The sequence below is a fragment of the Diabrotica virgifera genome, chromosome 4 (genome assembly GCF_917563875.1).
Source record: "Diabrotica virgifera virgifera chromosome 4, PGI_DIABVI_V3a".
Taxonomy (NCBI): domain Eukaryota; kingdom Metazoa; phylum Arthropoda; class Insecta; order Coleoptera; family Chrysomelidae; genus Diabrotica; species Diabrotica virgifera.
This window is the reverse complement of record NC_065446.1, coordinates 264,107,627-264,132,307: the sequence shown is the minus strand read 5'-3', so window position 1 is coordinate 264,132,307 and position 24,681 is coordinate 264,107,627. Positions and strand designations below refer to the sequence as shown.

At 32.8% G+C, this 24,681-nt stretch overlaps 2 protein-coding genes across 3 annotated transcripts in view; both read right to left on the bottom strand.

Moving 5' to 3' along the window:
* The window catches only part of LOC114325331 (FERM, ARHGEF and pleckstrin domain-containing protein 2-like), a 176,785-nt gene that overhangs the window by 113,681 nt on the left and 38,423 nt on the right, over window positions 1-24,681 (bottom strand). For both annotated transcript variants that reach the window (XM_050648935.1, XM_050648936.1), the window contains exon 2: window positions 24,022-24,288. In XM_050648935.1, the coding sequence (XP_050504892.1) occupies window positions 24,022-24,234 (213 nt within the window). In that variant the 5' untranslated portion in view covers window positions 24,235-24,288. The remainder of the gene's footprint in view (window positions 1-24,021; window positions 24,289-24,681) is intronic.
* Window positions 24,271-24,681, bottom strand: part of LOC126883856 (uncharacterized) — a 37,215-nt gene continuing 36,804 nt past the window's right edge. The window contains exon 3 of the mRNA XM_050649533.1: window positions 24,271-24,288. Within this exon, the coding sequence (XP_050505490.1) occupies window positions 24,271-24,288 (18 nt within the window). The remainder of the gene's footprint in view (window positions 24,289-24,681) is intronic.

Here is a 24,681-nt window from a genome sequence, read left to right as displayed (position 1 = left end):
GAAAATAATATATTAGATAAAGATTGGAAAACATTTTGGTGGAAATCAACTTGTGTGAATCGAACACCGCTGTCCTACGCGTAGCACCAAAAATTAATGTTTATTTAAAAAATTTCCTGACGCCGTGATAATTAATCGATTTTAATTTTGCAAACTGCAAATGAAAGTTACAGTACACTTCTATAAGCAAAAAAAAATTCAACTGGCTATCTGCTTTATTTTCAGTCCTGCAACATTAAAAAAAATGAATTTTTTTTGCTAAAGATGGATTGCTAAATTTATTTTGCAAAATCTATTAAACCGATCGTAATGAAATTTACAGTGTTGTTTTACTATATCATAAAGTTTTTCTGGGTAAAATATGAAGGTCCTATCATCATTCTCTTTGCCTTATCCCTATGCGGGGTCGGCTTCCCTAATTGCATTTCTCCACACAATTCTATCTTGGGCCATATCAATGTTAATCCCCTTTACCAACATGTCCTGCCTTATCGTCTCCCCCCAGCTCTTCTTTGGTCTTCCTCTCCTACTCCTTCCAGGAATCTGCACTTCAGCTATTCTTCGTATTGGGTGGTTAACGTCTCGACGTTGAACATGACCAAACCATCTTAACCTATGCTCTCTCATTTTGGCATCAATTGGTGCCACACCTAGACTTCCCCTAATATACTCATTTCTAATTTTATCCTTCTTTGTCACTCCACTCATCCATCTAAGCATTCTCATTTCCGCCACATGCATTCGCTGTTCCTCTTTCTTTTTCACTGCCCAACATTCAGTTCCGTACATCATAGCTGGTCTTATGGCTGTTTTATAGAATTTTCCCTTCAGCTTCATTGGAATTTTTCTGTCACACAACACACCACTCGCTTCTTTCCACTTCATCCATCCAGCCCTAATTCTACTGCATGCATCTCCATCTATTTCTCCATTACTCTGTAATACCGATCCTAGGTACTTAAAACTATTGCTTTTTACAATCATTTCACCATCCAAAGATACCATTTTATTTGTAGTAGCTCCATCTTTAAATGAACATTCCAAATACTCTGTTTTTGTCCTACTAAGTTTTAAACCTTTTTCCTCCAGAGCTTGTCTCCACTGTTCCAGTTTTTGTTCTAAGTCTCTTTCACTATTTCCTACTAACACGACATCATCAGCATACATTAAGCACCATGGAATGTTACCCTGTATTTTCGCTGTTATCTGGTCCAAAACTAATGAGAATAAATACGGACTAAGCACAGAACCTTCATGCAATCCTACTTTCACATGAAATTTATCAGTCTCTCCCACACCTGTCCTAACACTAGTCGTTACTCCCTCATACATATCCCTCACAATCTTTACATATTCACCAGGGACTCCTTTCTTATTGAGTGCCCACCACAGAATCTCTCGAGGAACTCTATCATATGCTTTCTCAAGATCAATGAATACCATATGAGCGTTTGTTTCTTTACTCCTGTATTTTTCCATCAACTGCCTTATAATGAAAATTGCATCTGTTGTTGATCTACCCTGCATAAAGCCAAATTGATTCTCGGATATTTCGGTTTCTTCACGTATCCGTCTATCAATTACTCTTTCCCATATTTTCATGGTGTGGCTAAGCAGTTTTATAGCCCTGTAGTTTGTACATTGTTGTATATCTCCCTTGTTTTTGTAAACAGGTACCAGTATACTGCTTCTCCATTCGTCTGGCATTTGTCCAACTTCCATAATTCTATTAAATAGACCTGCTAGCCACCTTGTTCCTGTCTCTCCCAATGCTCTCCATACTTCCCCAGGAATATCATCTGGTCCTACCGCTTTTCCTTTCTTTATTTTTTGAAGCGCTTGAGCCACTTCCTCGTTGGTTATTTTGGTGACCATTGCTGCTACTGTCTCCGTTGACTCTACAGGCTGTCTGTCAAATTCTTCATTTAATAAGCTGTCAAAGTACTTTCTCCATCTCTTTTTGACATCCCTTTCGTGAACTAGTATTTTATTATTTTCATCTCGGATACATCTAATCTGCTTAAAATCTTTTGCTTTCTTTGCTCTCTGTTTGGCTATTTTATATATCTTCGTTTCGCCTTCCCTGGTATCAAGTTGATCGTATAGGTTTGAATACGCTTCTGCTTTAGCTTTTGCTACTGCTACTTTCGCTTTCTTTTTGGCGACCATATAGTTTTGAAGATCTATGTCCGATCTGGTTTCTTGCCACTTTTTATATAATTTTCTCTTCTCTTTTATGTTTCCTTGTACTTCATTTGACCACCACCAAGTCTCTTTATCTTCAAACTTCTTTCCTGACGTTTTCCCAAGTATTTCAATAGCCGTCTCTCTAATAATATTGGCCATTTTTCTCCAAATTGTGTTAGGGCTTCCTTTCATGTTCCAACATATTTTTTCTACTATTCTTTCCCTGAATAGACCTTCCTTCTCATCTTTTAGCATCCACCACTTGATTTTTTGTGGTCCTCTCCGATATTTTTGTTTAGTTTCGCTTTTTACTTCGATGTCCAGAACAAGCAGCTTATGTTGTTGGCTTACTGTCTCACTAACTATTACCTTGCAGTCCTTGCATTCACGTATGTCTTCTTTCCTTATCATGAAGTAGTCTATTTGGGATTGATGTTGTCCACTTTTGTAGGTAATAAGTTGAGTTTCTCTCTTTTTAAAGAATGTGTTAACAATCGCCATATCCAATGCTGTTGCTAATTCTAGCATGTCATCTCCAGCTTCATTTCTAGTTCCAAAGCCTAATCCCCCATGTATTGTTTCATATCCTGTCTTGGCTTGGCCCACATGTGCATTGAAATCACCTCCTATTATAACTTTCTCCTCCGCTGGAATATCACTCAGTATGTCTCCCAATTGATCATAGAAAGCTCTTCTTTCATTCTCACCCAGACCTGTTTGAGGAGCATACACACACACAACATTCAATACCTCTTTATCAATTACAAATTTCACTGACATCATTCTATCACTCGTTCTTACAACATCTACTACGTTATCTTTCATTTCACTATCAGCAATTATACCAACTCCATTTCTAGTGTTACTACTCCCTACATACCACAATTTATATCTATCACCTAGTTCTTTCGCCCTTTGTCCTTTCCACCTAGTTTCTTGAATACAAGCAATTTGAACTCTTCTTCGTTTGAGCGCATCCACTAACTCCAGACTCTTACCTGTAAGACTACCAAGATTCCAAGACCCTATCCTGATTTTTCTAACCTGCAATGGTGTTCCCCCTGAGATAGTCCTCACCCGGAGATCCGAATGGAGGCTCATTTTACTTCCGGAACATTTTACCTCAGGAGATGCCATCATTTCAGTATAAGTTTTTATTTCGTTTGGAGAAGGTCTTTTCATTATTATGGCCTGAAAAGATTTTTGGATATTTGATGCCTGAATGCCTTTTCTATCAGCACCATACCCTGCCCTGTCCTGCACGTTTAGCCAATACACCACCAATGCAACCAAAGTGCAGTATTACCCCACACCCGCCTGCATTTTTCTGTATAGGCCAGGATCCCTACTGTAAGGACTGCCCTATAAGCCAATGTATTGTTGCCCGTATCCCGCCACTAGGAGGCACGTACTTCATTCGGGATACAAAATATGAAGGTCCTATGTGTAACATAAATGGTTGAAAAACGTAAAATGCCAAGACTTGTTTTTGTATGGTTTTTTTCGCAATTATGGCTATTTTGCAACAAGGGTGACTATTTTTTAAATTTGTAACCAATTTTATATTGTAGAAAATTTAATTACGCAACTTTTATGTCAGTACAACTTTTCTTAGAAATGAATAGTTTTAAAGTTATAATCAAAAAACCAATAAAAAAATCGAATTTTTCCTTCATATTTTGACATTTTGATTATTTAAACAATGTTCCGGACCTTTTTGAGTGGGAGGATAACTCAAATATTATTATTTGAGTTATTTTCAAGCAATTTCTGCAAAAAAATTAGAGTCACCTCTCAACGTCCATCTCAAAACAGATGCGCCCTGGACTAGTGTGTGTATCGTAGGAGTGATATGCTTCTTTTCATGAGCATTTTTCAGTGCGTCACAAATGATAGAAAAAAAGGTAAGTCCGTGATAATATCATAGAGTTATATATTAGCATAGAGTATAGAGAGAGTGTCATTTACCATCTTTTTTATTTGGATTAGTGCTGTTTCGCTCTTACGCATAGTAAAGCTGCTACAGTTGTCCTCCTCTTCCGTGCCTATATTCACACTGAATGTCATCATAGATTTTCGATACAATGTGTTAGAAAGAGATGCAGCAAACCAGTCCATGAGATCTTGTCGTCAGTAAGCGCGGAAGGTAGGCTCCCTCTATGTTAATATATACCTCTATGGATAATATACATTTTAGTGACATGACATTTTAGTTAAATCTGACAGTTTCTGAATCATTTGACACATTTTATTTGCAATTTGGCATAAAATCAAATCAATTGTGTTTATTGCATTTATAAAATGGTATTTTTTGATTTGTATAGTTTTATAAATTATATTCGTTCGTAGATATATTATATAATTCGTAAATAATTTTTTTTTCGATTATAGCGCCATTTATTGACAACTAGAATAAATGTTATAAATGTCACCGACGAAATGTAATCACCGACGTGCGTTTTTTTCTGTCACATGCAATTTAATGCGCTAGAGAGAAATCGAAAAACTGTGACGCACTGAAAGATCCTCATGAGAAAAAGCATAGCACTTGTGGTAATGTTTGTACTTATTTTGTCTTGTTTTTAACTTTTATAATAACACACATATTAACAATAATGGAGAGCCAAAAATTTCAAAAATATGTATCAGGCCGGCAGCAATGTTACTAATATAAGAGTAGCACTGAACGTGTTAATTTTGCTCACTTTGCTTTGAATAATATTATTATGTTCAAAACATTGCCTCTCCGTGATGCTAACTGCTGGTCCTGAAAACGATAATCTTGATTGTAATGCAAAAAACCTGTTCCTTTTTGTAAAGGACACCGCACACATCTTATGGAAAATATGTCACTTAAGTGCAATAAAATGTACGTGAATAGATTCCTCTCTAAATTACGATCATTTCATTCCAATGAGCCAAGTCTGAATTTTTAATAATAACGGAGTAAATTGATATAAATAAATCTAAGATCAAATGATAGTGTAGGGAGTTAGAGAGAGACATACATAAGTTACATAAGTTAAGACCTGCATAAGATAGAGGGAGAAAAGAAATTTTGTGAATAAGTCTTTTGTGAATGAGTTTATAAATCTTAAGGTTTTATCATTTGTCCGGGGATTTTTTTTGGGGATTTTTTGTCCGGGAATTTTTTGTGGGGATTTCTTGTCCGGGGATTATTTGTCCGAACCCCTCTGCCGCGTATGTCATTATTGCTCTAATAATTGTTGTAAATTTTGTCTTTCATTACTTTTCCGATATTTTTATTTCTCTATATTGTTTCATTCAAGCAACCTACGACTCTGCTTTAGTCTTTTGATCATTCACTTCTGTTTCGAGCTTTCCGTGGCTAGATAGTCTAATGTCTAATGCCTAGATATTTAAATTCCATGACTTGTTCTGTTCTATCATCTGACTCTCCAGCTCCAATTTACATCTTATTGGATTTGCTGTTATAATCATGCATTTTGTCTTTTTGTGGGGAAATTAACATGTTAAATTTTCTAGTGGTTATATTAAATTGGTGCAGCATATTACGTTGTAAATAATATTCATTTGAGAGATTAGTATTGCATCATCTGCGTAGCAGATTATTTTAAGTTGTTTTTCTTCCATTTGGTATAAGATAAGGTTTAAAAATAGAGGACTCGGCGAATCCCCCTGTCTTATTCCATTGCCAGCTTCACTTGGGTCACTTAGTTCTTCTTCTTCTATTTTAAAACGTTTTTATATACTTGGCTTGGTCTTTGTCACTATCTCCACAAATTTTGTAATCCATTTTAAAAATAGTTCTATGCTACCTAGGCACCTGACATTTTCAGAATAGCTCAGAACTAACTAACAATGCAATATTTAATTGCTATTATATGGATAAATCGTTTTTTTTTTTAAATTTCAAACTACATCGACGGCGTCACGACAGAAAGGCATAAGCGCCATTGACAGTTTTTTTCAGGAGACACAAAAAACGTTTAATATCGCTTAATATTTCTTTTTTTTTACATTTTTTTGGCATTTTATTATTATAGAACTGAGGCATTTTGACTTATATGTTAGTTATAAAACAATTATTATAAACATGAGATATTTAACATTTTGGTGTTTACACCTTTAATGTAAGGTTCTGTGGTGTTTAAGCCTTTTTGAAAGGCGGTTACCATATTTGGAAAAAAATATTTTGATCAAAACATGTCGCTTAGGAATTTGTACGCCTTTTAATTTTACGGAAGTATAATAAAAATGGAGAATAAATCTTTTCATTTTAAAGCATAACAATTAAGTAAAAATAATACATAATAAACAATACGCAATATATTTATGAGTTTCTTAGAGTTATATTTGTGTAAAAAAATATCATATAAAAATAAAGTTAATTTAATTATCACGTTATATTAATTATAACAAGAAAATAAACTGGCTTTTTAAAAAATTGTAAGCAAACACGTTTTTGTACATCATTCTTCAAAAGAAAGTATTGATAAAAAACTGTTCTTTTTCGCTTTACAGTATGACATTAACGCAACCATTAATGAAATTTTTCTTATCTAAATTATTACCTAGGTTCCAAAAATTTAAAAAAATACTATTTCTGTCCTCAATGCTAAAGCTATTACATTGATTGACAGATTTTTTGCCTAAACATGGATTAGGAAGCAAAACTTTTTCAGCAACGAGTTCGTTTTTATAATTACAGTAACTTTTCCCCAAGTTACGTAACTTTCATTGACGTAATAAATTACTTTCCTTTTTTTTTTTTCTTTTTTGTCCTCTACCTTCAGGTTGAGTGCTTTGAGATGAACTACCTGATGTTTTACTAGAAATTGAACCAGTTGATGAGCTAGAACTAATGCTGTCAATTTCAGTCTCATTTTTAAGAAATACTGTCAATGATGATGAACCTGATTCGGAGTTTAATAAAGAATCATTTATTAGTATCATCACTATCTGAGTAAGGTACAAACAAGCTTTTTATCACAGGTTAATAAATCAGTCTCTTCTTCGGCAGTCTCATCAATGTTCGAAAATAAACGGCTGTCAATATTCAAATTTGGACCGGAGGAAAACTGAAATCCACAATGGCATCATCATCTAGAACAGAACTAGACATTTGGAGTTCTTGTTTATGGTCTTTTAGTATAGGCTCTAAAAGAACATCATGCTTTAGCGCTTCATTGAGGATCTCATTTTCAGTGGAAAATGAACCATGGTTTTTATTATTTCCGCTGAATTCCTGCACATTACTATCCTGATCCTCCAAAATGGATAGCAATGCAAGATTTATTATTTTGTGCCTCCGAGAAACCATTCTAAAAACCATTAAAAAAAAGAAGTAAGCGCCACTCAAATGTTAATGTTGTTCTGAAGCTATTTCCTTGTGGCATTTTATAATTACGTATTTTTTATGGGAAATAAGCCACAATTTTACTAAAAAATGAATTTATTAACGTTTCGAAGCCCAAATCGGGTTTCGTTGTCAAAATACAAAATACTATTGAAACGTTAATAAATTCATTTTTTAGTAAAATTGTGGCTTATTTCCCATAAAAAATACGTAAATAGTATTTTGTATTTTGACAACGAAACCCGATTTGGGCTTCGAAACGTTAATAAATTCATTTTTTAGTAAAATTGTGGCTTATTTCCCATAAAAAATACGTAACTCAAATGTTAGTTTTTTAAAATAATATTACTACCAAAATATAACTTTAAAATTAAAAAAAAAGACGACTATACAACAGAGTAAATATTATATATTTTATTTAGGTTCAAACCTTATTTAAGTCGGTTAAGTAGTAATTGTTTTATGGCAAATTTAAGTCATAGTGTATTTTAAATAGCCAAATGGCGGTTACATAAACGAAAAATTTTTTTCTGAAAAGGCGTAACCGACAGTCGGTAAAATTGTGGATTCTTATGGTATATTATAATTTCTCAACATAAATAATCTAACTAAACGCTTAACAAACCATTAAATATTAATAATATTTCAAGTTATTGTTTACCTTATTGATATAACCACGTTTTCAGACCCAAGACGTAAGCACCACCTTCCACTACGGATCTTATCGCTTACTGATTTCAGTGTCTCATCTTTAAAGAAACTCGTTTGGCGGTTAGAACATTCAAAGCCCCTTTTAGTTGATTTGGAATTTTTTTACAGCTGCGTCTTTTTAATAGTCGATAGGACGTAAAAACTATTTTATTTTGATACCAAAACATAAATTTAGAATTTTTGGCGCTTACGCCTTTTTGTCGTGACGCCATCGACATATTTTAAACATATGTAATGACATTTAAATATCATTTAATGCAATGACTAATGCAATGACATTTAAATACCATTTTAAAGTACGTTAACGAATCGATACGTGGTGGCTCAGTGGCAGAGTGGTAGACTGAAAATCGAGAGATCCTGAGTTCGAAATCCGTCTGTTAAGTATATTTTTTAGATTTTTTCAATAAATGATAACAAATTAATATAATTAAAATTCATATTTTATAAGTTAATTATTATACATAAATATTATACAGTGAGCACGTAAAGGTTGGAATAAATTCATTTTCTCGAGAATGGATGATTCTGGAAAAAAATCCCGAAACAGGTCAATTTTTATTTTTAAATTACGACTTTTTGGCATATATATCATACTAGTGACGTCACCCATCTGGGCGTGATGACGTCATCGATAATTTTTTTAAATGAGAATAGGGGTCGTGTAATAGCTCATTTGAAAGGTAATTTAATTCTCTATTCAGTAATATTAACATTAGCATAATTATTTATACAGGGTGCCCAAAAAAAATTTTTTGGATTAAATTTATTGACATAAAAAGAAGAATGTTTGTAATTTATTTAGTTCAAAATACATTTTACTGCTCTCAGAAAACTAAAAAAATGTTTATTTGAAAAATAATCATTGCTTTTCGCTTAAATTAAATGTTCAAACTGTCACGTGGTTGGTGGGTGGCGGCTTTAATATTGAATTTAAGCAAAAAACAATATTTATTTGCCAAATAAACATTTTTCCTGTTTTCTGATAGCAGTAAAATGTACTTTGAATTAAATAAATTATGCACATTCTTCTTTTTATGTAAATAAATTTAATTGAAAAAATTTTTTTGGACACCCTGTATAAATAATTATGTTAATGCTTATATTATTGAATAGAGAATTGAATTACCTTTCAAATGAGCTATCACACGACCTCTATTCTTATTTAAAAAAATCATCGATGACGCCATCACGCCCAGATGGGTGACGTCACTAGTATGATGTATATGCCAGTAAGTCGTAATTTTAAAATAAAAATTGACCTGTTTTGGGATTTTTTTCCAAAATCGTCCATTCTCGAGAAAATGAATTTATTCCAACCTTTACGTGCTCACTGTATATGTATACCATTTTAAATAGTTTCTTTGATTTATATAATCCACTAGAGAAATTAGGCCTCTAAAAAAGTCGATTACAAAATTCTTTTATGACATAGAAATTGAAACAACAAAATAGTTTATAATTTTATATTGGGTCCTATAAATAATGAAAACGTTTTATTATAAAAAGTTCTTTTTTATAAAAGTGTAATTATTTACTTTTATTGTGTTGTTCTGAAGTTTCTTTGTTGCCGGGATATAAGGTTAGAACTACCCTTAAGAATGCTTTGGTGTTACGTATTCTCTACTCTACTTTATAGCTTGGAAGCATGGACACTAAAACTGTGACTGAAACTAAAAATGTCACAAGAGGGCAAAAATACTCATTATAACAACTTATTACGCAAGGCAAAATTCGAGGAAAGCGAAATGTGCGAAGACGAAGAATATCCTGGTTAAGGATTTAAGAGAACGGTTTGACTGAAGAAGTGCAAAAAATGAATACATACAAAGAAATGGAAACAGAAGAATAAGCCGGAATTACTGCGAGACGATCGCGAGGAAAACACACTGAGATCGTCTTTACTTAGTTACGAATTATTTCAAAAAAATTCTTCTCTTTCAAGAAACAAAAGATTGTATGGGATTTCAACTTAAAGCGTCGTTTAAACACAACGACAAGTCACAGCAACTAGTTGTGATGACAAGTTGAAACGCTGTTTAGACGCTGCGATTCAATGCGATACCACCTTCAACCCAACTCCAACTTTGATAAGTTGTGCGATGCACCGTTTACACACAATGATAAGTTGCAACAACTCGATTGACCTTGATAAGTTGTTTGATTTATCGCTGTGTTTAAACGATCCTTAAAAAATATTTTTATATAAACAGCACGACAAGTCTTAAGAAAAACGTATCCAAACAAAACAAAATCAACAAAGAAAAACATTTTAAATCAATACAGATCTTACATTAACCCTTTGCCTCTTCTCGAAAATAAAACCTGCATCAATTTCCCCCTTTTTCTCCGGATAGGCAATTGTTTACAGCAGAAACAAAAGTAGCAGACCTTTTTCTCCGATGTTTACAATAAGCTTAAAAGCCGACAGAAGATGTCGTAAACCGACCAACCCCTTCTTCGTCTCCCAGATATTCCCGATTCGTCTGTTTATGCTCACTTTTTACGTCGCCGAAAGTACTACAGGAGAATAAATGATAAGCAGATATACATTATGGAGTGGATCGCAAACCGTCTGTGAGTTTTATACAGTATCTAGTTTGGGGGGAAATATTTCATTGCGATAATATCATATTATTATTTAAAATGCTTTTTGGTCTATAAAGGGAGTCGTAGTTCTTTACGGAATTTTTGCCGCGTACAGTTCATCCCAAACCATTCTTTCAGTGCGTCATAGTTTGTCGAATTCGCTCTAACGCATTAAGCTTGAAGTGACAGAAAAAACATACGTCCATGAACTTCCATACATAGAACTTCAAACATTGTCTTTTCGTTGAAGGGTATGTCCATATTAAAGCGACTTATACAATTGGTTAACAATTATTACAATATTCTAAATAGATATCCAATCAATTGATGCAAATAAAGATAATTTGAAACAAAAGTAATCTATCGTGACAGAACTTTCACAATGTTGTACATTGTTGTCAGCAGGTAAAATGACAACTGTAATTCTAGTAGGTTAGTATTTGTCAACGACGTAAATATAAATATTCTGACAACTGTCAGATTTAACTAAAATACCATGCAGTAATTCGCGTCTTTCTTAAAATCCTATTGGAACCGTGCAAGTTCGGAAAAGCGACACCTGCTTTCATAGCTCAGCAACTTTTTTCGCACTTTTAATTATATTGGCCAATCATATTGGTCCTGGTTGCTGGATAATTGTCAAGGCCGTAGCCCAAAAAAATTATAAGAAGAAAAAGTAAGATTCCGGTTATGTTATTAAAATGTAAACAATTCTATGTCGTAAATAAAATTAGTTATTAAAATGCAGTAGTGCAAACAAAATACAATTAAATGTAGTAATGAAACAAAGACTTACTCACAATCATTTAATTATACTTTGACGACCGGTTTCGATCTCTACATTATTCAGATCATCTTCAGGTCGGCGTTACAAGTAGTTAAATGATGCCGTTACAAGGGATGCGCTGCCACTTAGTTGTTAACATGTTAATACGTCCAACTTATGCTAATAGGTTAGCTGGGAGAGGTATAGGGCAAACAGACATGTTACGTAGGTCAAAACACAGTAAATTTTTTTGAAATTTGAATGGATCCTGAAGGAAGATGCGTGCTGTGAAACAAAGGATGTTGTGTTAGACAGGAGAAAGGCAATGCTCGAGTGGATGTGTTTTAATGTAGCTAAGTTTGAAATCACTTTGTTTGTAGAATCTTGTACTAATGTGATGGTCTTTGCTCGTTGATGTTTTTCGATATGGGCAGAGGTCAAAGTATGTGAAATGACAAATAGGAAAGTATTTAATTAAATTAAATTAAAATGTCTTGTTCCTAGTCAAAGGAGTAAGGGATGTCACAGATTTAATAAAATTGTAGGTGGCAAACACTTTGAAATCTATGAAATATATAGAAATAACGAGAAGGCTATTTAGATGAAAAAATAGTAAAAAAGGTTGTCAAAAGAGAGTAGTTAAGAAAATGTAAAAGTAAAACTGTAAAAAGATCAGAAAAAGGCAAGGGTTATTTTGTTTGAGTTATTGTACGATGGAATATGTTAAGAGAGAAAGTTAATGGTAGGGTGTAGGCACTTACTTGAGAATAGTTTTAAAAAATAAATAAATTAATTAACACATAACACATAGGATTTTAAAACACACAGACATAACAATAATTGGTAAAATTTTTTGAAGGGAGGTAGCACTACATTTCCCCAATTCAGAAATAACTAATTTTTATTTTTTAATTAAAGTCTGGTTTTTCTGTTATTGAGTTACCAGACTACCAGTGTTATTGAAAACCAGACTTTAATTAAAAAATAAAAATTAGTTATTTCTGAATTGGGGAAATGTAGTGCTACCTCCCTTCAAAAAATTTTACCAATTATTGTTATGTCTGTGTGTTTTAAAATCCTATGTGTTATGTGTTAATTTATTTATTTATTTTTTAAAACTATTCTCAAGTAAGTGCCTACACCCTACCATTAACTTTCTCTCTGAACATATTCCATCATACAATAACTCAAACAAAATAACCCTTGCCTTTTTCTGATTTTTTTACAGTTTTACTTTTACATTTTCTTAACTACTCTCTTTTGACAACTTTTTTTACTATTTTTTCATCTAAATAGCCTTCTCATTATTTCTATATATTTCATAGATTTCAAAGTGTTTGGCACCTACAATTTTATTAAATCGTTGACATCCCTTAGTCCTTTGACTGGGAACAAGACATTTTAATTTAATTTAATTAAATACTTTCCTATTTGTCATTTCACATACTTTGACCTCTGCCCATATCGAAAAACATCAACGAGCAAAGACCATCACATTAGTACAAGATTCTACAAACAAAGTGATTTCAAACTTAGCTACATTAAAACACATCCACTCGAGCATTGCCTTTCTCCTGTCTAACACAACATCCTTTGTTTCACAGCACGCATCTTCCTTCAGGATCCATTCAAATTTCAAAAAAATTTACTGTGTTTTGACCTACGTAACATGTCTGTTTGCCCTATACCTCTCCCAGCTAACCTATTAGCATAAGTTGGACGTATTAACATGTTAACAACTAAGTGGCAGCGCATCCATTGTAACGGCATCATTTAACTACTTGTAACGCCGACCTGAAGATGATCTGAATAATGTAGAGATCGAAACCGGTCGTCAAAGTATAATTAAATGATTGTGAGTAAGTATTTGTTTCATTACTACATTTAATATGGACTCACATATGCAACCCATTCAATATTTAAAATACAATTAATTAAATATACTTTTATATAATAATTGCATATCATATCAATATTATGAGCAACATATAATTTTTCTTCTTCAATGAGAGTAGGTATGAAATACACGTCAATTTGACAATTTCAATTGACAATATGAATTATTTAAGAAAGTTGCAATATTTCTCCGCTATTGGCGCACGATCGTTTCTCGTATCCCTTCCAAGTACACTTGCACAGGGCGAATATGTGAAAGAAGGGTTTGGGATAAACTATGTTCCTTTTTTTTGAAATTGAAAATTGTAAAAAGTGAAAAAAAATAGTAACAGGAGGGAACCCAATGTAAAAGAATGAAAAAATTAAAGGAAAAATAATTTACGAGGAATCTGTGGCCAGAAAGTGGAAGGGGATACGTTTTTAGGAGTACAAAACGATTTTTCAAGATTTTCGGCAAAAATACCAATGGCCAAAGGAAAAACTTAAACAGCAAAGTTGTAGATAATAAAGAAGATCTCCAACTTTTGTATTTACAATTTTTTCACATAATCTCAAAATTTCAAATACTTAACCGAATTTTTGGTATTTTATTTTTATCCCCCACAAAAAATTTCTTTTTCAGGTTTAGTGAAAATTTCGTTTTATGTCCCAAACACACTGAAATTTGTTTATTTAAAATATTTTTATTCTAAATAAATTTTCAAACGAAAATTCTCACGTCAAAATATTATCTGTTTTTGTAAAAAAAGAAGGTGCGCTTATTGTTAGTTGAAATTACTACTTTGTGATGGTTAAAAAATATACATAACCATGGCTAATTTTTAACTATGGAAAATTAAAAAAAAAAGAATCTCAAATTCGAATTTTTTTTATTATTAGATAAAAGTTTGCATTTCAGCTCGTTTGAGAAATATGCCTGATTTAGTAGTAGCAAAAAGCTCATTCTCCATTCTCTTACTTCTTGTGGGTATGCCGATGGTTTATAAGTAAAGGAAATCGTGATAAATGGTGCCCTTAAAAACTCACCTCCTTCCACTTCCCCACTTCAGATCGATCGTAAATTATTTTTCCTTTATTTTTTTGTTATATTTTCTTCCGTTTACAACGAGTTCCATCCTGTTACTATTTTTGTTGATGTCAAAAATTATCGGCCTGGCCTATAGCACTTACAACAGTTTTAGCTTATATTATGATATTCTGGGATTGTATGTTCATCCTATATTCCATTAAATACCTAATACTAGTACATATAGTATAGTTGATCCAAAAGATGGCATAACCCAGACATTCAAAGTGAAAGTTATCCTTCAACACCAAATTGTTCTATATGGTCCACACAATGTCCAGAAAAAAGTCACACCATTTTGAGCGTCGGGTTTGGGGGGAGAGGGGGGAGAAATCGGTAAATTCGTAGTTTTTTAAGTTTTTCGCCAATATTTCTAAAACTATGCGGTTTAGCATGAACAACCCTCTATAAAAAACTGTTCTACATTAAATTTGAAATAAAAAAGGCCCTATTAGTCCTGTCGCCAGGGGGGGTACAACGGCCTCGTTAATTCAGATGGACTTACCCAAATTTTTTTTATGTATTTTGACCCGTAGAACACGAATTTTTTGGGTAACAGTTGATCCGGATGTCGATAAGATTGTTATAGACCAAGAACTTGAGGAATCAAATAACAGCGATTTTTGGCAAAACAAAACAATATTTTGTATTTTTTGGGTCATTTTAAGCAAAAAATATTTCTACAAGTTTTTTAGTAGGATGCACAGTTTTCGAGATAAACGCGGTTGAACTTTCAAAAAATCGAAAAACTGCAATTTTTAAACCCGAATAACTTTTGATTAAAAAATAAAATAGCAATTCTGCTTAGCGCCTTTGAAAGTTCAAGTCAAATTATGTCGGTTTTGATTATTTGCATTGCTAAAAATTTATTGTGTTATTGCTAAACAAAGCTACAAACAACTAGTGCGTGAGTGATGTTTCTATGATTTCTCATTTAAAATCGAACGAGTAGGTAGAATAGGTACTAGTGCAATCAAGACTATTTCTACGTTACATGCGTTAAAACGCATGTAAAAGCACGGGAAACCCTACGTGTTTATAGCTTTGTTAAACAATAAAAAAATAAATTTTTACCAATGCAAATAATCAAAACCGATATAATTTGACTTAAACTTTCAAATGCGGTAAGCAGACTTGCTATTTTATTTTTTAATCAAAAGTTATTCGGGTTCAAAAATTGCAATTTTTCGATTTTTTTAAAGTTCAACCGCGTTTATCTCGAAAACTGCATCCTACGAAAAAACTTGTAGAAATATTTTTTACTTAAAATGGCCCAAAAATACAAAATATTGTTTTGTTTTGCCAAAAATCGCTGTTATTTGATTCCTCAAGTTCTTGGTCTATAACAATCTTATCGACATCCGGATCAACTGTTACCCAAAAAATTCGTGTTCTACGGGTCAAAATACATAAAAAAAAACTTGAGTAAGTCCATCTGAATTAACGAGGCCGTTGTACCCCCCCTGGCGACAGGACTATATGCATAATCTTTCTAAAATGAATGGTTCCAAAGTTACGGAGGTAGTATAGTATAACTGGTCCAAAAAAAGGCCTAACCCAAACATCCAAAGTAAAAGTTTTCCTCCAACACCAAAATGTTCTATATGATCCACATATTGTTCAGTAAAAAGTTACACCATTTTGAGCGTCAGGTTTGGGAGGGAGATGGGAGAGAAGCCGGTAAATTAGTAGTTTTTTTACGTTTTTCGTCAATATTTCTAAAACTATGCTTTAGCGTAAACAATGTTATATACAAAAATGTTCTACATGAAATTTAAAACAAAAAATGTTCGATACATTATTGTTATAAAATCAACGGTTCCAGAGTTACGGAGGGTGAAAAGTCGAGCTTTTCGATACTTTTTATATTATTTGGGCAATATTTATGATATAACTATACCAAAAACCCAGACATCCAAAGTGAAAGTTATCCTCCAACACCAAATTGTTCTATATGGTCCACATATTGTTCAGAAAAAAGTCACACCATTTTGAGCGTCGGGTTTGGGGTTGGGAGAGGGGGGAGAAATCGGTAATTATAAAAAGTATCGAAAACCTCCACTTTTCACCCTCCGTAACTCTGGAACCGTTGATTTTATAACAATTATGTATGGAACCTCTTTTGTTTTAAATTTTATGTAAAACATTTTTCTATAGAAGATTCCTTACGCTAAACCATAGTTTTAGAAGTATTGACGAGAAACGTAAAAAAACTACTAATTTACCGACTTCTCCCCCATCTCCCCCCCAAACCGGACGCTCAAAATGATGTAACTTTTTACTGAACAATATGTGGACCATATAGAACAATTTGGTGTTGAAGGAAAACTTTTACTTTGGATGTCTGGGTTAGGCCTTTTTTTGGACCAATTATACTATACTACCTCCGTAACTTTGGAATCGTTCATTTTAGAAGGGTTATCCATAGGGCCTTTTTTATTTCAAATTTAATGTAGAACAATTTTGTGTAGAAGGTTGTTCATGCTAAACCGCTTAGTTTTAGAAATATTGACGAAAAACTTAAAAAACTACGAATTTGCAGATTTCTCCCCCCTGTCCCCCCCAAACCCGACGCTCAAAATGGTGTGACTTTTTTCTGAACATTATGTGGACCATATAGAACAATTTGGTGTTGGAGTATAACTTTCACTTTGGATGTCTGGGTTTGGGTCTAACTATACCATACTATACATATATATCACCCAATTATATGAATTATACATTGTATTTTGTAAAATGACAAAAGAGTACCTACTGATTTCACTAATTCGGTAGATCCTATTAGAGGTGGACCAAATAGTTTTTTTTATGATTTGATTGTAACGTATTGACTTCTTGACAAAAGTAGCAATAGCAAAAAGTTCAAACAGAAGCGTACAAAATCAATAAATACGATCAACTTTATACCATAGGGCTTTTCATTTACAGTCATTTGTTTCGAGCTTCTGTCATTCATGTGTCACATAATATTAATATATCTACGTCATACGTTATTGGTATATACAATGATAGAAACCAAAGTTATATAGAATCGATTAAAAGTCCTATAGAGGACGAAAGACTAAATAGTTATGATGTACGAATCTTACAGTTGAGCAGAGAAAAGAAAGAAAAACAATAAACGATTGTTTAAAAAATGAAAAAACACGAAATAATCACCTAATACGAAGAAACGTTGAATTGCAAATTCCTGAAAGATATAACGCAAATTCCTGAAGGATATAAATGACAGAAAGACCAAATACATACTTTTCTATCTACAAGACATTTTTAAAGAAATTTAATATCGAATGACCCACGATAGAAAAATATGTAGAAATGTAATTAGGGATGCCGACCCTGTTAGGAATAAAAGCGAGGAGAATGGATAGTGTTTATTTGTTGCGGAATCCATATACCTAGTGAACGTATATTATAACGTAAAATCGAGTCATTAAAAGTAACGAATTGAATCAACTTTAAACACTTTCCTTTTAATATAATATGGGCTGAATTAATTTAAACACTTCTGCACTTCTAAAAGGCAGCCGAAAGAAACATCTGCTTTTTGATCATATCGTCTATCTCACGAGATCACATTGAAGTAAACAAATTAAACACGTTTGTAGCTATTCATTCAATTAACTAGAAAAATCACCTCATAAAAAGAAGTATCGTCTACAAAAATATTCATATACATATTGAATAATTTTGTATTTACAAATTACAATAAAAATCAATTATCTACACAAAAATTCAAATGAAAGTCGGTATTATATCTTTATTTATATCGGAATGATGTAAAAGGTGAACAATTAAATAAAAATAGAAATGCAGTCATAAACATTCAAAAACAGATTTATCTCTTCGTTTTTATGACTTTTACTAATCTGTAAAAATTAGCAACACTCCGTTTGAACAGTGTACAGATGGTAACGGATTCAAACCAGTAAAATATTAAATGATTTGCATTTATTTATACTCCGTTTGAAGAGGACTGAGAGCAAAGTTTTTAAAATACAGCTGATAATCCCGAAAGATAATGACATAAAGAAGTAATAAAGCAATTGGACCAGATGACATTCCTATTAGGCCAGAGTAATAAGACAAAAATATACCCTGTTCGTGACACTTCAGCAACCAGGGTACTGAAGCGTTTTTTTCGACAAGTAATACCTATAGGAACAAATTGTAACTATTTCCTGCGTAGGATCTGGCGGCCATTTTTATTTATAAACAATTAACTGTCAAAAAATGGAATTTTTCCCTTTTTTTAAATCAATGGAAAACAGAGAAACTTATGATTTTTTTAGTACAAATATATTTGAGATTATGGAAAAAGCTTTAAAATGACATAATATTACAAAGTTTGATATACTCACTTATTGTTAAGTAGTATAATTGCGAAAAAAGGTCGGAATTGCAAAAAAAAATTATTTTCGCAATAACTGCTGTAAAAAATAGTGTACAGGTTTGAAATTTTTGTCAAATGAGGGTTCTTTGATGCTTAATATGTGATAAAAATTTTAAAGCGATTCACTCAATTGTTTATCTCAGAGAGCATTTTTTTTGCAATAACATAAGTCAGAAAAAAATTACGTTAGAACCATTCCACAGGTGTCAAATGGAAGAGCATGAGCTATATTTTCAACTTGGTTTAAAGAAAGCGAATAAAAAATGCATTTATTAGTAATAAATAATTATGCTAAAGTATCGTAAATCTTTCCTCTTCGAATACCTTTTTACCAAAAAATTAACTTTTTTACCCTGTTTTAAGTGCACAACTACCAAGTAATGTTATTTATATCATAATTGATAAAAAATTGTAATAAATATATATAATTTCTTATATAACAAAATAAAAAGTTTACAAGGAAAGATTTATGATACTTTTGCATAATTATTTATTACTAATAAATGCATTTTTCATTCGCTTTTTTTAAACCAAGTTGAAAATATAGCTCATGCTCTTTCATTTGACTCCTGTGGAATGGTTCTAACGTCATTTTTTCTGACTTATGTTATTGCAAAAAAAATGTTCTCTGGGACAAACAATTTGAATAAAATTTAAACAAGTGAATGAATCGCTTTGAAATTGTTATCACATATTAAGCACCAAAGAACCCTTATATGACAAAAATTTTAAAGCTGTACACTAATTTTTACAATAGATATTGCGAAATTATTTTTTTTGCAATTCCGACCTTTTTTCGCAATTATATTAACAATAAATGAGTATATCAAACTTTCTAATACGTCATTTTAAAGCTTTTTCCATAATCTCAAAGATATTTGTACTAAAAAACCATAAGTTTCACTGTTTTCCATTGATTAAAAAAAAAGGAAAAAATGCCATTTTTTGACACTTAATTGTTTATAAATAAAAATGGCCGCCAGATCCTACGCAGGAAATAGTTACAATTTGCTCTTATAGGTATTACCTGTCGAAAAAACGCTTTAGTACCCTGGCTGCTCGAGTGTCATGGAAAAAACCTTATTACCCTGGACTATATCCTAAGGAAGTGTGGTTGGCTAACAGGTTTATTTAAACTGGTTTAAGTTACAGATTCCTGTAGAACTATAATAGGTATATTTATGCATTCAAATTAATGGGTACAATTGTACCCAACATGACTGAAAGGGTTAATATATTTATAGAAGTGGCACAAATGCCAAATTAATGGAGAAGTAGTTTATTAGGACCTGTTTAGAAAAACAAAGGAGATATAATATATACCACAATATACAAACTACACGGCCATAAAACTACGTAGTCAGACCATGAAGATATGGGAGAAAGTATTAATTGATAGACGGATACGTGAAGAGACCGAAATATCCGATAGTCAATTTCGTCATATGGTGTGCAAAATAGATCAAAAGTCAGATGCTGTTAAACAATTAAACTAGGCTTTGCCAAACTGATAATTGAAGATATTTTAAAATGAAAAAGAAACCTCAACAGTAAAAAGATCAAAAAACTGATTGAGAGAAGATTGACAGAGAGGTAGGAAGGAACTAGATGAAACATACCAGGCAAAAAAAGAGATGATTATAATTAACAAATTAACTCGAGAAACTGAAGTAGAGAAAAAGAACTTGGAAAAAGTGAAATTCGAAATACACACACCACATAAAAGTAAAAAAGCAAAAAAAAACTTACAATGTAGGAGTGCTCCTCGTAACATTCAACTGTTTATTTTAAGTACATCTTTATTGTAATTATTGTAGTATATATTCATGTATTTCAGAGCAATTAGTCGACAAATTTTTTACATCAAAATCAAGAGCACACAACTCAATATGTGAACTCATTCAAACATTCAATGCCGCATACTGTATATAGGGAAAATGATAAGAAATATAACTGATCAAATTATTTTTGAAGAGACTCCGACCCTGTCGTACGAATATATCCATGTTGTTGACATAGACGTAGTGAGCAATGAACTCTTTGATTATTTTCTTTCTAGCAATTGCATATAGTCTTATATGCAAATCGGTGAGGGGTACCAGTGATGTGTTAATAAATGTTTCCTGTATCTACGGCCAGCAATCTCTCCGCCAATAAAGAAAACATTAACATTTTCAGCATATGTTAAAACTTCAACAGACAGGAATTAAATAAGGCGTTAATAAACAACGCTTGTTTCACACACTAAGCAATCATATGGAATCTTTCACCCTTCACCGAACGTTTCAAGCGGTGAAGGGAGAAAGATTCCATATGATTTCCCGAGCCACTATGTACATTTCAAGCATCGCACGTTCAAAATTCTTAGTGTGTGAAACAAGCGGAAGATGGATTGATACAAAACTAGCCTTTGATAAAAAAACAAGTTTTTTGGGATTAAATCGAATGTTCCAATTTTTTTATCCCATCCGAATAATACTTTTGCTCGAGCTTGTTGCGAAACGGCGTACTCTCGATCCACTCTTTTAGGTTTGGAAACAGAAAAAGACGCTGGCAGCAAGATCTGGGGAATACGGTGGGTGTTCAACCAATCCATAGCCCACAGAGCCGATGCGTTGTCTTGGTGAAAGAGCCACTTTTTTGCGTTCCAAACCGGGGCGTTTTCGACGCAATTCGACATCGAATCGATCCAAGAATGCTGCGTAGTACTCGCCATTGATTGTTTTTCCTTTTTCAAGTAGTCGATGTGGATGATGCCCTTCGCATCCCAGAAAACAGTCCATCAGTTTGCCAGCCGAATGTGCACTTTTTTCCTTTTTCTGCGGGCCTTTGCCACGTTTTCGCCACAATTTCGACTATTATTTGATTTTCGGTGTGTAATAATGCACCCAGGTTTCATCAACGGTGATAAATCGGCGAAAAAAATCATTCGGATCGCACTGTATCACCGCACCGCCAAAAACCTCTCCGAAGTTGTCATATCGCGCGGATAGCTTTTTCATGTCCAAATGATGGTGAATGATTTGTGTACACGTTCATACACGAAATATTTAGGGCCTCTACTAACTCGCGGAGCTTGATTCGACGATTTGCCATAATATCAAAAACACTCGTACGATCACGAATAATTTAAGCTTTTAGTCCAGAGAAATAAGATTTTTCTCGTGACACATCCCCCTCCAGACCGAAACCAAATTTTTTTATTAGTATAGACATCTCTATATTAATCACCTTTATGTTTCCTGCAGCCGATTTTGATGATATACATAGTTAGAAACAAATGAAGATCAAAAAACGGTAAATTTTCGCTTTTTTCGCCTATAACCAAAAAGTTAAACATTTTAAACAAATTCGAGAGTAAGAAACTCATAAATCGTCTAAAAAATTTCAATATGGCGTTCGCTGAATATGTCTATCCTTATTGGTTGCTTAGAAAATTGCAAAATAAATAATAAATTTTGAGTTTTTATAAATATTCATAACTTATGTAAAAATTAACTTAGAACCTTCTTATTACACGAATTGCTGAGACTTCTGGTGCTTAAATTATATTTTAAAGTTCAAAGCAATTGGTCAAATAATTTAAAAGTTATTTAATTTGTTTATGACAAATTCATTTTTTTTGCAACACTATAAGTCAGAAAATTATGAGGTTACAATAAGACTTCCGACAGTTTATGGAAGAACATTTATACTATTGACTTAATTAAAAAAAAAAAATGAGAAAAAGTAATTTTAAACAGTGTAAAATTATTTTGCAAAAACACGTCGATTTTTTACTTACTTATAAACAATTAAAATAACTTTTTAACCGTTACGCGTAGAAAAATTATTTTTTCATATTTGGAAAGACTGAATTTTTATACACATTTAGAAAGAAAAACAATTGTCATAGGACAATTAGGGACGAAGTTGGCCCCCCCTTTTTTTAGTTCACATGTTTTTGCAAAATAATTTTGCAGTATTTAGAATTCTTTTTTGTCATTTTTTTAAATTAAATTAATAGTATAAATTTTCTTCTTTCATAAACTATCCAAAGTATTAGTGTAACTTTATCATTTTCTGACTTATAGCGTTGCAAAAAAAATTAATTTAAGATAAACAAATTAAATACCTTTTAAACTATTTGACCAATTGCTTTGAAATTTAAGATATGATTTAAGCACCAGAAGTCTCAGCATTCCGTGTAATAAGAACGTTCTAAGTTCATTTTTACATAAGTTATGAATATTTATAAAAACTCAAAATTTATGATTTATTTTGCAATTTTCTAAGCAACCAGTAAGAATGGACATATTCAGCGAACGCCATATTGAAGTTTTTTATACGATTTATGAGTTTCTCACTCTCAAATTTGTTTAAAATACTTAACTTTTTGGTAATAGACGAAAAAAGCGAAAATTTACCGTTTTTTGATCTTCATTTGTTTATAACTATGTATATCATCAAAATCGGCTGCAGGAAACAGGTTATTAATATAGATGTCCATACTACTCAAAAAATTTGGTTTCGGCCTGGAGGGGGTTGTGTCACCAACAGGATATTTTTTTCCCTTATTTCTCTGAACTATTTCTAAAATTTTACTGTTGCTAACGAAAGTGCCGCCTCACCATATACTTAGTCCAGGTCGGCTTTGATTTGCACATTCGTTTTCCCCTTTTTTGTGGAAGAACTTAATCACCGAACGATACTAGATTTTTTCGATTTTTCCCAAAACACAAAAGTTGTTTGCTTCTGATGGCTGTAGAAACCAAACTAATAGTTTTTTCGCTTAGAATAGACGTCATGTTATGAATAGCAAAAATGTCAAAACCGAGAGCAATTCGGTATCAAGTAACGCCATCTAAGGCTAGTTTTATATAAATTTATCCTCGAACAAATATGTAATCGAAATAATCGACCGAATTCAGAAACACTTGCTATTAAAGTTTAAATCATTAAATTAATATTTTTGAAGAACCTTGCCCTGAAGTCATCGCCACAGTCAAAATTAACAAAGAAATGACGCTTTCGACATTTAAAAATTTCATATTTGGTGAAATGGACATTGGTATTTAAGATCAAAGACTCACCTGCACTTGAAAAATGGTCACGGTATCGTCCAGCATCTGCACTCTGATAGCCAACATCTTGCCACCCTTTTTGGGCGTCGCAGGCGGCGTTCGGCTGCCGCCGCAATCTACGCCTGCCGGCGTCGACAGAGAGTGGTGCATGCCGACTGAAGCGCTGCCCCCGGTACTCGACAAGGCCCCCGTCGAACCTCGATTGCTGCTGTTCGTTTCCATTCCGAACGCGATCGGCCAGCCCTTGGTCCACACCTATTACCGCTTGACGAAATCCTGAAACAAACAAAAACAATAGAGTATATCTTTATCAATAGAGGATAATAATAACATAAAAGTAGTAAAGACTTCTTAATTCAATATATACCACCGGGATGATTCCCACAGATTGGCTCAAATCCATCTTTGTCGCAATACCTAAAAAACACAATGCGAGAAAATGCTCAGAATATCGATTAATTAGCCTAATGAGCCACACTCTTAAAATTTTCCTAAGAATACTTCACAACAGAATTAGACGCAAATGCGAAGAAGATCTCGAAGATACCCAATTTGGTTTTAGAAATGCTAGGGGAACCAGGGAGGCACTTTTTGCGCTTAACATCCTATTACAAAAATGCCGTGACCAAAAAAAGATGTATTTGCACGTTTTGTGGACTTCGAAAAGGC